Here is a 14,524-nt window from a genome sequence, read left to right as displayed (position 1 = left end):
TGAGAAGTCGTAGGAGAACGCCCTGCCCCACGCTTTATCTCTTTCCTTCAATGCCTTTGCACACAGAACAAGTTGACGGATCTGGAGATACTTGCGTTGCTGATTGCTGCTTTAAGCCATGATTTGGATCATCGTGGTGTGAACAACTCATACATACAGCGGTAAGATGGCTTTGCCAACAAAACAAGAAAATGTTTCCTCTGCATTACTGAACTGTACTTTTTTAAGTTAAAGCTACCAAAAAAAAAAAAAATGAGATGAAGAATACAAAGAGTAAATTGGCCAAGTTTCTTTACATAGTCTGGCTAGGTCTAAGGAAAACGGGAAATGAATGCAGATATCATACTGTACTGATTACATTTCAGGCCTGAAGTTCAAGTCAGTCCATACATGCACATAGCTATTACTCCCTGCCTATTTCAGAAAGGAACAACATGTTATTAGTACATATCCTGGTTTTTTTTTTTTTTTTTTTTTTTGGAGAAATTGCTCTCTTGTTGCTCTATGTAAGTGAAAAATAAGAAAAATTTGCAACTCTATTCTCATTTAAATTCTTTTTAAAATTAATTTATTTTTTATTCTTTTTAAATTTTTTATTGGATATTTTATTTACATTTCTGATGTAATCCCCTTTCTCCATTTCTCCCCACCTAGGAACCCCATATCCCATCCCCCCTCTTCCTGCTTCTATGAGGATATGCCCCCACCTACCCTCCCATTCCCACCTCCCCACCCATGATTTCCCTCACACTGGGGCGTCCAGCCTTCACTGGACCAAGGACTTCCTCACCCACCTATGCCTGACACTGTCATCCTCCCCTACATATACAGCTGGGGCCATGGGTCTCTCCCTCTGTGCTCCCAGGCTGGTGGTTTAGACCCTGGGAACTCTGGTTGGTTGGTATTGTTGCTGTCTCCATGGGGCCGCAAACCCTTTCAGCTCCTTCAGTCTTCTCTCTCACTCCTCCATTGGGAACTCCATGATCAGCTCAATGGTTAGCTGTGAGCATCCACCTCTGTATATTTGAGGCTCTGGCACACCTCTAAGGAGACAGCTATATCAGGCTCCTGTCAGCATGCACTTCCTGGCATCCATATCAGTGTCTACCTTTGGTGACTGCACAAGGGATGGATAACCAGGTGGAGCAGTCTCTGGATGGCCCTCCCTCAGTTTCTGTCTCATGCTTTGTCTCCATATTTGCTCCCATGAGTATTTTGTTACCCCTTCTAAGAAGGGCCAAAGCACCCACACATTGGTCTTCCTTGTTCATGAGTTTCATGTGGTCTGTGAGTTGTATCTTGGATAGTGCGAGCTTTTTGTACTAATATCCAATTATCAGTGGGTATGTACCATGAGTGTTCTTCTGTGATTTTGTTACCTCACGCAGGATGATATTTTCTAGTTCCACCCATTTACCTAAGAATTTCTCGAATTCATTGTTTTTAATAGCTGAGTAATATTTCATTGTGTAAATGTACCACATTTTCTGTATCCATTCTTCTGTTGAAGGACATCTGAGTTCTTTCCAGCTTCTGGCTATTGTAAATAAGGCTGCTATGAACATAGTGGAGCATGTGTCCTTGTTACATGTTGGAGCATCTTCTGGGTGTGTGCCCAGGAGTGGTATAGCTGGGTCCTCAGGTAATGCTATGTCCTATTTTCTGAGGAACCACCACACTGATTTCCAGAGTGGATGTACCAGCTTGCAATCCCACCAACAATGGAGGAGTGTTCCTCTTTCTCCACACCCTCGCCAGCATCTACTATCACCTGAGGTTTTAATCTTAGCCATTCTCACTAGTGTGAGGTGGAATCTCGGGGTAGTTTTGACTTGCATTTCCCTGATGACTAAGGATATTGAACATTTTTTTAGTGCTTCTCGGCCATTCGAATTTCCTCAATTGAGAATTCTTTGTTTAGCTCTGTACCCCATTTTTAATAGGATTATTTGGTTGCCTGGAGACTAATTTCTTGAGTTCTTTGTATGTATTGGATATTAGCTCTCTATCCGATGTAGGATTGGTAAAGATCTTTTCCCAATCTGGTGGTTGACATTTTGTCCTATTGACAGTGTCCTTTGCCTTACAGAAGCTTTGCAATTTTATGAAGTCCCATTTGTCAATTCTTGATCTTAGAGCATAAGCCATTGGTGTTCTATTCAGGAACTTTTCCCCTGTGCCTAAGTATTCAAGGTTTTTCCCACCTTCTCTTCTATTAGTTTTTGTGTATCTGGTTTTATGTGAAGGTCCTTTATCCACTTAGACTTGGGCTTTGTACAAGGAGATAAGAATGGATTGATTTGCATTCTTCTACATGCTGACCTCCAGTTGAACCAGCACCATTTGTTGAAAATGCTTTCTTTTTTCCACTGGACAGTTTTAGCTCCTTTGTCAAAGATCAAGTGACCATAGGTGTGTGGGTTCATTTCTGGGTCTTCAGTTCTATTCCATTGATCTTCCTGCCTGTCTCTGTACCAATACCATGCAGTTGTTTGTTTGTTTGTTTGTTTGTTTTATCACTATTGCTCTGTAGTACAGCTTGAGGTCAGGCATGGTGATTCCTCCAGAAGTTCTTTTATTGTTGAGAATAATTCTCACTATCCTCGGTTTTTTGTTATTCCAAATGAATTTGCAAATTTCTCTTTCTATCTCTATGAAGAATTGATTTGGAATTTTGATGGGGATTGCATTTAATCTGTAGATTGCTTATGGCAAGATGGCCATTTTTACTATATTAATCCTGCCAATCCATGAGCATGGGAGATCTTTCCATCTTCTGAGATCTTCAGTTTCTTTCTTCAGAGACTTGAAGTTCTTGTCATACAGATCTTTCACTTGCTTGGTTAGATTCACACCAAGATTCTTTAAAAATAGTTACAATTAAACCATTTTTTAATCTATTAAATTTTGTTCATCTAAAAAAATTACTCAGAAGAACCTCTGGAGAGATAGCATCTTCTCTCTAGGTAAAAATTCCTGGGTCTGGAGTCTTGAGGGCAGGATGTGGGGGCACGTAGATTGTAGAATCTTACTTTCATACACACAAAGTAGTAACTCTTGAAAAAACTAAAGTAGCTCAGAGACTTTTATTTCTTCCCACATCACTGTGCTTTGAGTACAGGAAAACAAAACATTTTCTTTCCTGACTGGTAATAACCGGTACTTAAAGTAGGACTGGTAAGTGAGACACTTAATGTGTCAAGCGGACACTTGAGGTGGAAAAGTCCTGTAAGCATTCCATATAAAGTTATTTCTTCTAGAGAGGCATACAGTACCAGATCCCATAAGATGTCCAGAGTGACAGATAATAAAAAATATAAAAAGAAGGTACAGAAATAAGAGCAGTTAGTCAGAGAAAGGTGATATTCATTGGTGAAGGAATCGGAGACTGAAATCTTCCTCCTTCTTAAATGACTTTGAGGAAGCTACTTTGAAGTAAGGCTTTCCTAGGGTAGGAGGCTATCCCCTTGGACCATTGTTGGCTTCCTTGCTTCCTTCCTTTATTAGGAAGACTAAGGTCACCAGGGAGTCCACTGATATCCTGTGCTCTATTTAAGGGCACTGCTTCCATGGACTCTTCGTGATGAGAAGGAAGGAGGAATTCTCTTGGACAGATGTGAACTGTGAGCATGAGCGCTCGTGTTGACTGTGGTTGCAGTTCAGTGGATAGAGTGCTTGCATAAGCATGCACAGAGCTCTGCTTTGACCCCTAGCACCATGGAGACCAGACTTGGTGATGATACACTCAGGAGCCAGAGGCAGGATGATCAGGCAATGCTCAAGGTTAACCTCAGTTACATAGCATGTGTGAGGCTAGCCTGAGCTACATGAAATTCTGCCTCAAAACAATAAAACAAAATGAGTGGGTGGTTAGAACACAGTAGCTAACGTACAAACATTCCCTCTTTTTGAAGTTATAAAACATATATTACATAGAGAAAGTTTCTGCATCAAACCTGTGGTTTATAGCATAGGATGTGCATGTGTGTTTTATTAGCTTTGTTTCAAGTCCAGTGATTGATTATAAAATGATTCATCAAAAATCATGCTATATGTTGGGCTCGTGCATAATGAATAATTGCTAGAGCTTTGGTTCTTTGCTAGTGACATATACAATGCAGTTCCTGACCCCTGAAATGTCAGTGACAGAAATGATCTACCAAGTCCTGCGTCATCTGATGCAGTAGACTTCAAATGTCCATAAGAGAAGGAGATTGGCCGAGCAAAGTATAGTCCATCTCCACTATTCACAGAGAAAATGAGACTAAAGCTAGATCTGTAGTGGGGGTGGGTTGTCAGAAAGAGTACAAAGGCATTCCAGGATGCTGTGAAGTGGGCACCTCACAGAACAGTAGTGGTAGACCAGCCAGAAAATAAACAAGCAGGAGCCACAAGATGGCTCCTTCCAGGGAGGGGTGCAGCACTACGCAGCATGTAGTAAAATCGATAGGATTTGTTAAAAGGAACTGTTGCCATAGGCAATAAGAACATTTCCTAGGAAGAAGTCACAGCGTGAACCACGTGGTAAGTAGGTTGAAATTAGAACCACAGAGCTCAATTAGAGAACTGCCTCCAGAAGCCAGTTATAAACCGCCAGTCACACTGAGTGGAGGGGGCCAAAGGAAAGATGCTGACTTCGTGAAGGGAAGGGAGTTATATGTATCAAGGGGGGGAGAAAAAAAATCACGACTTCTAGTCTGAAAAACTGGAGCAATGGTGAAGTGATGAGCGTGAAGAAGCAGTCATAGGTTACAAAGCTGTGGAGATTCCAACCCAGGGTCCTGCACACGTGACAGGCAGAGTCAAGAACATCCGTGGTAGCCTGGGTGACAGCACTGTTTTTCCTCACAGGACATGTATTTTTGAATCAATTTCTAAGGCTTTCTGTTTCTTGTATATTTCCTAATGCCACTGTTCGAGCTAGACCAAGGTCTGTGGAGGATAGAGGAAAAATGCAGAGAAACTGTGCAGTCAGCAATGCTCACTGACGTCAGTGTGGGCAGAGTTCCACAGCGGCAGTGGTTTGCATAGGACCTTCTGATGTGGCCTTAAATAGAGGTGACATGAGTACATCGGTTTCGTGATTTTTTTTTTTTTTATAAACAGGAAATCCGAGACATTTTCACCCATTGCTTGATTCACAAATTTGTATTTTTAGAATGTAAGTAGAGACAAACACATTTTGGCATTTGTCTGTCTCACAAGACAAACATCGTCTCTACTGTGAAGCAGTTCTTTCTGCCTCACCTAAAAAATGTGAAGAACGTTTGAAGTTCCAACTGGTTCGTGTTCTGTCCACCTAACTGCATTTCCTGGACCAGCTCCTAACTCTGTCAGTGAGTAGACACTGCGTAGGGCCCTGTGGCACCACCACAGTGTAAGGCGATGCGAGGAATACTTGAACCCCAGGCCTGTCGTTTATATCACCGTTGAAAGAGTGACATAGTCTCTCGGAACATTTGGTCATCTAAAAACACATGCAGAAATGCTCATTTGTAACAGTCTCAGCCTAGGTTCCTCTGAAACCCTGATTTGAGATTAAAAAATTGGTGTATGCCTAGTTTATTAGTGAATATGACCCGACCCCCAGGAGCAGAAAGAAAGGCCTGGACTGACGGATGGAGAGAGAGATTATCCTGATAGGCACATGTTTGAGCAACTGGTACTCAATTCTGTCAGAGGTGATTTGGAGGAACCTTATGGAAGGAAACCTGGAGCCACTCAGCCTTAAGGCAGAAGGCAGTAGGTCCCCTCATCCCTTAGTCAAAGGTGGTTCCCAGCCTTATCTCACCTACACTGACAGTGTGAGGACAGTTCACTCCTGTGGACACCAGCCATGGGGTCAGATGAGAGGTACCCAGAGTGGGCCAAGATAAGGTAGAGAGCTTTCTGATTGGCACCAGTGTCAAGCCTGTTAAAGGTCGAAGGAAACACTATATCTGTCTGTGGCTGAAAGAAGAGGTGGGGGTGAGGATTCTGATTCAGTGCTTATACAGTGAGATACAATAATAATAAACCAGGTAGCACAATGCCTGCCATGTTACAGGCTCCTGCTAAATGGAAACTGTTCTCACTAGGGAAAACAAATGTCAGCAGATTCCAAAGGTTTACAGTCTGGTGTGGTGAAAGATTTATAAGCAGCTAACACCAGCTGAACACATCGGATGCTAAACTAAGGGTGTAGCCTCCAGCTTCTATTTCAAGTTGTGTGTCTTAGGTTTATGTGAGAGTTGGTTGGTTAGTTGGATGATAGGTTCCAGGACAGACAGGTTCCCACCTTGTATCCTGGCCTCTAACTAAAGCTCTCCCAGCCTGTGTCCATCGGGTAGCACCCTGCTTTTCTGCTCTTTACTTCTTGTGTAAGTGAGAATAACAGACACCTAAAAGCTTTTCCTTTCACTATGCCTGAAGTGGATGGGGGAGGTGCCCATTGTGCTTGTAAAGTTGTCTTCAATAGGGGAGAGCAGAGAAGAATAGAGAGTCGGTGGAAAGATCCAGAAGAGAGGTCATCCACCCTCCTTATCTTAGCCTGTTCACATTGCAGGACGTGTCCCTGCTGGCTCCCGTGTGATCCAACTCCAGAACAGCTAGCAGATAACTCTCCCCCACTTCCTTCTGGCTGCCACCTCTTTATCCGAGGCACCCTTGAGCCCTTCCAAGTACACGGCAGTGCCCTAACTGACCCCAGGTCGGCCATACACCACAGCAAACCCTTCCAACAAACCCGTTGATGTGATTCAGCTCACTGTCTGCTCAATTTCTTATGTTGAACACAGTTCCTGATCATTAAGTACAGATCATTAAGTAGAGGCAGAGTGGAGATCAGTACACGAGGACTGAGTCAGGTTACGACAATAGGAGCATTAAATCTGCAAGACAGGTGACGCTTTAAATAGGAACAGGCAACATCACCCACTCACCCAGTCTTCATCTGCAGCTTGGGCTTTCCCATAAGCATCTGTCTGGTTTTCATTCTAACCAGTTTTTTTCAGGGCATCTTGTTAGCTCTGAGTAGCTTGCTTTTATTTATTTATTTATTTATTTATTTATTTATTCATTTATTTATGAACAAATAAAATGGAAAACAACACACTTGTGAGGAAATAGCAAACTGTTCATATTTTTGGCACGACCATGGGGCTTTGTATTTCATAAGCCCCATTCCTATACATGTGAAGAGCCGTAAGTTACAGGATCCTCTTGTCTCTTGAAGAAGGAGTCCTGGAAAGGAATGCGTTGCTTTTCACAAGTGAAAGGTCGTGAGAAATGAAGTGGAAGGCTTCCTGTCGTGCAGTAGAAGCCCCTTTGTGGCTACTGTCCCACACATACAGTAAACAGTGCAGTAAATACCCTTCCCCCACAATTTACCCAGCAGGAAGTCTTGGATGCTTCTCCCAAGTTCAGCTTAGAAAGCTTGTGGGCTGTCCTGCTCAAACAACCCTGTGACTCATCTTCTCCTGCTTTCCTAGTCCCCTGCATGCGAGCGCGCGAGCACACACACACACACACACACACACACACACACACACACACACTCCTCCTTTCCAAGGCTATGTACGTACTGCCCCCTCTCTTTGTCTTGATTTCCATCATCCAGACCCCGTGGATGCCCTCTCAGTGGATAGTTTCCTTACATGTAGGCCCGGTGAATAAGCTACCCTTCTGCCTGAACATCTTTTCAGAGGAAAGGGCAACACGGATTTGTTCTAGACTTTTTTAAGTCAGTTGCAGTGCTGGGACCTGAACACTAATACAGTAACAGGTATTCTGGGGTAGTGCAAGGCTATGCCAAGGGCTGGCAGTCTCTGGCCTTACTCCCCATATGCTGTGTTTCCACATTTCAAGCCAGTGAGGCTGCCCTTTGACCAGGCAGCATGATTCTTTGAAAATAGTTTACGTCAGTAGTTATTTCTGAGAGATTACCCCCCACTCTCCTCGGCAGGGGAGAAAATGATTAGTTTGTTTTTTGAGATAATTTCACTTAATAATAATCATAATTGGTGAAGTAACATGTTTAGGAACGCTTTCTTCCTTTCTTTGTTCAACATAATCACTCCCAGGAGCGAGCACCCGCTGGCCCAGCTGTACTGCCACTCCATCATGGAACACCATCATTTTGACCAGTGCTTGATGATTCTAAACAGCCCAGTAAGTATGTCATTTATTGTTGTGAGTTTCAAAAGAGAGCTTTATACATGCAGTTGTATTTTTAGGTTTTGGACTTATTCCCGGCATCATAAATTCTTGAACATTCTCTACTCCTTTTTGGGTAAGGAAGGAAGAGTCCAAACATTCTACAGCTTCACTTCTGTGGGCTGTAAAAAAAAAAAAAAACGATCTAATGTTGCCCACGAGGGAAATTCGATCACTGACCTTTAATTACTCCAAACTAGAAACCAAGCTGGTATTTTATGGCTCCTGCTTAACTTTTTAAACAAATGAAGTGGTATGTATAGATCAGTATTTGTTTCTTCTCCTCCTCCTCATCCTCCTCCTCCTCCTCTTCCTCCTCTTCCTCCTCCTCCTTCTTTTCCTTTTGGTTATGCTAGGATTGAACTTGAGGCCCTGTGCCTGCTAACCAGGAGCTTTGCCAGACAGCTTTCCTCCCAGCCATCTCTCTGTTTTATTAGAGATTCTAGCTGCTCACAAACCATTTTGTTAAGGGACGAGAAAGCTATTCGACAACCTGGATAAGTGAATATTTGTAAAATACATGATACAGTTTGCTAAGTAAACACAGACATTTAAGGAGCATAACATTAACAAATAACATGTTCCCATGATCTGTTGTCTACCTGTGTTAATTTTATAAGGAAAAAAAGAGAAAGTTCTTAACTATTACACTGAACAGTCATAATGCATGATAGCATATGTCTGTGCTCTTTCCTGGGGACGACTCGCTGCTCTCACCATATGGATTACTCCCTCTTAAGCTTTCCTGACAGACCTTTGAGCTCATGCTTTCTTGGGTCACCAACTAGTAAAGCACCTTTGGCTCAGGCCTGCTAACCATCTACCATTGTCATGTTGATAAGGAACACATAAAAGTCTCAGTATTGGTTAAGGTCTATAAATATGAACCAGCAATGTCACTAAGTTTGCTTCAGAAGCCACAGAGGAGTGTCTCTTTACTAATCTAAAAATTTCACAACTCTATTCTTCATTTTCATTCATTCATTCATTCATTCATTCATTCATTCATTCATATTCATATGATTTGAGTTCAATCTGCCCAAATGGCCATTCCGGGACAATATTTCACGCTATGCTCGATCTCTTCCTTCATTGCCTCTGCTTGAATCTCCTGCTCCTTACTCTGTTTCTTCTAACTCCTTCCTTACTCCTAAGCCTCTGTGTAGTTCTCTACTTCACCAGCCAGAGAACAAGGAAGCAGAGAGCCCAGAGGTCTGGCCATTCCTAACAGACTGACATTGCTGAGTGCCCAACTCTTTGTGCCTGGTGGGTGATGGTAGTGTCATCGTCCCTGCAGGGCACTCTCACTGTGGAGATACCCCACAGCAGCTACCGAGTGGCCAGCCAGTCTGGTCTTGCCTTTTAGATTTCTTGGGCAGGATGCATCACACAAATCCTTTCTAGTCCCACCTCCTCATGGAACACAGAAGACATAAACACAGATCTCTCCTACTTGAGGCAAAGGGAATGCTTACCTCTTCCCTAACACCTTAGTGTGACTAAAAGCTAAGAAGCATGCAGCTTGGAGTGTAGCTCAGGGCTGGAGTGTGTTTTGCATGTGTAAGGCACTGGGTTATACCTCCAACACTGTTTTTAAAAAGTTACACGTTTGGCTGCCTCCTATGAAAATTTATATAAGATTTAATAGCGTTTGCTGTAACATGGAGCGTGAACTCATTGATATGTGATTGGTATCATTTTAACGCGTTGTGTTATGGGAATAACGTACATGTTATTATAGGAAACTGTTACATCCTGGCATTCACTAAGAAAGTATTTGGAGAGTGAGGATCAGGCCATTGTACCTTCGTCTCCCGGCTACGTGAGGCTCTGGGCACTGCTTCACTTTCACTGGTCAATTCCTGTCCGCACTGCCTCATGCCTCACTGTCCAGCACTTTCTTCTGTTGCTCTTGTATGATTCTAGTACATTGGGAGAGAGCCTTGAGGCCTTCTGGATCAACTCACCTCCAAGAACCTCTCTTTGTTGGGTTTGTACTCTGATTCAAAGCAGCACAGGTTTTCAGTGATCTGCCCAAACACCATGTTTCCCATAAACTATGTTATTTTTAGTGTACAGTTTTCCAAAATTGAGTCTGGAGAAACATATGCATGTTAGAGTAAAAACATCTGGACTTCCCTTGGGAAAATGCTCTGTAGTTAAAGCTTTTTATTTATTTCTTTGGTAGGGGAGGAAGTAGATTAAAGAAAAATGTGGGCTCATCTAGCCCAACCTGTCCTCTGTCTCACTGAATAGTTGAAAGCTGGTCTTGATCCCCTAATCCTCCTGCCTCTACCTCCCAAGTGCAAGAATTATAGGAGTTCACTAAGACACCCAACTTAAAAAATGTCCTGTCAGTGTCCTAGTTCAAGTTCAGTTCCGAAGGAAATAAATTACTAATCTTTAGAAAGGTGGGTTAAATATTTTCCTATCTACCTCTTATGTTAGATAATGTAAACATTGTTATTTAGTATGTTATTACTTAGCATAACACACAAGAAACCTGGTTATACATCTTGCTGGCTTAAGTCATAAAAGCCGTCTGTATGTTCTATCTTTGTAAGCACAATTTTTTAAAAAAAATACAGACTGTGCTCTTCTGAGGAAGGCTGAGACTGCAATATCAAAAATGACATTTTGTTTTATGCTGGAAATTGTCTTATCTTAAAAATAAGTAAAGGCATCAGGAGGAGTTTTTTTTTTTGACTAGTTTCATTTGGCCCAAATCTAAAATGATAAAATATTTTTAAAATAATGATTGTGGTTGCAATTATAGATTCTGGTCATTAATTCAATTCCTGTTAGTTTCAGACCCTCATTACCCCCCAATCACTGTCTTTGCCTACAGCCTTCCCCCCCCCACAGCTGAGCAGATCAGTTCCAGCTCCCTGACTTCGTTCTTTGCTTCCAGATCTCACTTCTAAGGCTCTGGGCACTTTCTTGGCTCTGGGACTTAGTAAGCCTTATGATTCAGTTTACACAAATTTTGAATGTATTTGGAGTGGTCGGTGCTTTGTTTAGTTCAAGATCAAAGAGCTACTCGGTCTTGAATTACAAAAATACGGGATGTTATGTAACAAAAGCCTTCAGTGATGTATACATGGGTTCCCTCACTGCCCCCATGCTTGTTTAGAAGAATATTTTACTAATATGGAAACATGACCTACAAGGAAAATTAGCATGATTCTTTTGTTATTCTTTGTGGGAGGGGTTGTAATATAATTACATCATTTCGTCTTTCTTTCCTTCCTCAGATCCCTCCTATTTACCCCTCCTTGTTCTCTTGCAAAGTCACAGCCTCTCTTTCATTATTATTACACATGAGCATGTGTCTGTGCTCTTCCCTGGGGACGACTCGCTGCTCTCACCATCTGGATTACTCCCTCTTAAGCTTTCCTGACAGACCTTTGAGCTCATGCTTTCTTGGGTCACCAACTAGTAAAAGCACCTTTGGCTCAGGCCTGCTAACCATCTACCATTGTCATGTTGGTAAGGAACACATACAAGTCTCAGTATTGGTTAAGGTCTATAAATATGAACCAGCAATGTCACCAAGTTTGCTTCAGAAGCCACAGAGGAGTGTCTCTTTACTAATCTAAAAATTTCACAACTCTATTCTTCATTTTCATTCATTCATTCATTCATTCATTCATTCATTCATTCATTCATTCATATTCATATGATTTGAGTTCAGTCTGCCCAAAGGAAAAGGATATATTTATTTGGTGTTTAGATTTCAACTCAATCACAAGGAGATTGTGAGGCACATGTACAGAGGCAGGGATAATGTCGTGTAGCTGTTTTTGTCTTCCCTGTCAGGGTGGTGTCTGGTGATAAGGAACAGGAAAAATTATCATATGTGTCTAACAAGCAGGCTCAGAATACGAGACATGTGTTTAAGTCATACAACGATAGCTTCAGAGTTTGTTCTTCACAGCAACTCCCGTGGGTAGAGCGCTAACAATGTTTTTCTTTTTATATAAAGGGCAACCAGATTCTCAGTGGCCTCTCCATTGAAGAATATAAGACTACACTGAAAATAATCAAGCAAGCAATTTTAGCCACAGACCTGGCTCTGTACATTAAGTAAGTTTTAAGAAGCGACGCCCTCCTAAGTAGGTCTTGAAGATGTTTTCATGTCCACACTGGGAAGTCTTTATAGAAGCCAGCGTCCTGACACAGCTATTACCAGACTGGTAGTTTTTAAGAACAGGCGGTCAAAGCAGCATACTCCTTGGCACTTGTACTGCTACAGATGCTGGCACAAGGCTGTGCATGATGCTCTTCTATGGCTGTATCTCTGAAATTGCCTCAAGGGATCATGGTGGGTTCCAAAGGCCCCCTGTCTTCCTCTTTGCCCTCACTTGCCAATCTCTGCCCATTCATGATTCTTTTATATGGCCACCAAGCCGAAGGGGGCAGGCAAAGAACACGGAAAGTGATCCTTGTTATTTCTTTTTGTTTGACTTTTGTGGAGGAATGTTAATGTAGAACTGTGAGTGTTAACATAGAAGTTAAACCACTACAGTAGGCACGCACACATCCACTGCTTGCTGTCTACAAATGTCTATGTGTCTGCTTTGTGGAAATTTGGGTCAGTTCAAGAGGAATCAGGACAGAAGAAAATAGAGCAAAGTTCAGATCGTCCAAAAGTAATTTCAGAGTACACATCATCAAATCACAAAGAACTTGAAAACCATCACTTCCCATTTTTATGCCATGTGAGTTTCTCCTCTCTGTGTGGAACTTAGATAGTTAATCATACATACATAGTCCACTTTATCATGGACATTTATCTTTTGTTTGGTCTTGCTTCTCAAGATGCTTATTGATGCTGGGTACAAAGGAGACCTAGACACTGATGACCCTTATATACGTGGAATGACAGGAACTAGTATCTAAAACTTGTTCCTTGCTTTCAAAGCATGTCTCATCTTCACTGCCCGTCTTTTAATCTGCAGCAAGATGTGGCTGAATTAGAGACCTTAGACCCTCTCACCCCTATGTGCTTAGGAGGTCTTAAATCATTCTTGCCAACACATTTTAACTCACGCTATTCTATTTTTCTAAAATAAAATAAATTATGTAATTAAACAATTTAAAAATTATTAATTAATAAATTTGATTAAATAATTAAAATTTAATTAAATAATTAAAATTTTTAAATAAAAAAATATCCCTGAGTTGAAATTGTCATTATTTTTGATCTGAAGTTAATATGATGAGACAATTTTTAAAAGTTTCCATTGTAAGTAAGCCAGGAGCGTGAAGGCAGGATGCTGAGTGTGGATGAAGCCTTCAGGTTGGGTTCTGAGATGGGGACAGGAGAGATTCTCCTCAAGTATGTATTCCATGAGCCTTGTAGATCAAGAGAAAAGTAGCCGGAGGACTCATCATAATTACTGTGTTTTTCATATTTTTTTTTTAAGGAGACGAGGAGAATTTTTTGAACTTATACGAAAAAATCAATTCAGTTTTGAAGATCCTCTTCAAAAGGAGTTGTTTCTGTAAGTTGGCTTTCCTGCTCATGCAAGCTTTGCTGCCCCGTTAGTTTTCTCTGAGCAGTCGTTAGTTGGGATCGTTTGTTAGATATAATGATTTTCAAAGTTGTCAACTGCTCCCAAGTGGAGTTTAAAGAGCTGAAAGTGGTCGTTGGCAAGGAAGGAAATGGACAGTTGCCTTGTTGAGGACTGACTGATGGCTACTGTAAGGAAATGCTGCATTTGTGGCTTCATTTCATGTTCGCTTCATTTCTCCCATCCTCTGGAACAGAAAAATTAACATCCTATAGTGTGTGAGAACAAGATGGTGGCCAAATGTCACTTCTCATGGGCCAGCTCAGCAGTGTTCTCTAGTGGACCCGCCAAGAGGACTGTGTTTCAACCTCAGTACACCAGTTCCTTTCTTCTTCTCACTGTAGATGATAAGGCTTCTGCTCCTTGCCTCTGTCTTGGCCATGGCAGTAACTTGTTATCAGTAAAACAGAACCAGGAAGGCACCATAGTCCCTGCACTTGGAAGGATCAAGGAAAATGATTATCACAAGTTCAATGCCACCCAGGGATATAAATGTTGAGGCCCTGTCTTAAACAATAAAACAAAACAACAGTCAGTAACTAAATGGCCTTGCAGAATCACAGACAGTGTTGATACGATGGCGATGTCAACATTTTTTTTAATAAATTGAGATTGCTTAGTCTGCAAAACAAATATGCAAATTAAAAAGAAGCAACATACAAACACCTGGCTGCCTGATCTATACAGTCACGCTTTCCTTAGCATCAACTTATCTTTCAGAATAGCACCTTCAGAATATTCCTGTGACTAGCTAT

The 14,524-nt window shown here is 41.7% G+C and overlaps 1 protein-coding gene across 1 annotated transcript in view; it reads left to right on the top strand.

Annotated features, from left to right (window-relative positions):
* The window catches only part of Pde5a (phosphodiesterase 5A), a 129,893-nt gene that overhangs the window by 100,034 nt on the left and 15,335 nt on the right, over nt 1-14,524 (top strand). Inside the window, exons 14-17 of the mRNA XM_028760384.1 lie at nt 67-161; nt 8,061-8,148; nt 12,179-12,279; nt 13,623-13,700. Of these exons, the coding sequence (XP_028616217.1) occupies nt 67-161; nt 8,061-8,148; nt 12,179-12,279; nt 13,623-13,700 (362 nt within the window). The remainder of the gene's footprint in view (nt 1-66; nt 162-8,060; nt 8,149-12,178; nt 12,280-13,622; nt 13,701-14,524) is intronic.

The sequence above is a fragment of the Grammomys surdaster genome, unplaced genomic scaffold (assembly GCF_004785775.1).
Source record: "Grammomys surdaster isolate TR1022 unplaced genomic scaffold, NIH_TR_1.0 126531, whole genome shotgun sequence".
NCBI classification, from domain to species: domain Eukaryota; kingdom Metazoa; phylum Chordata; class Mammalia; order Rodentia; family Muridae; genus Grammomys; species Grammomys surdaster.
This window is presented reverse-complemented; position numbering and strand designations above follow the sequence as displayed.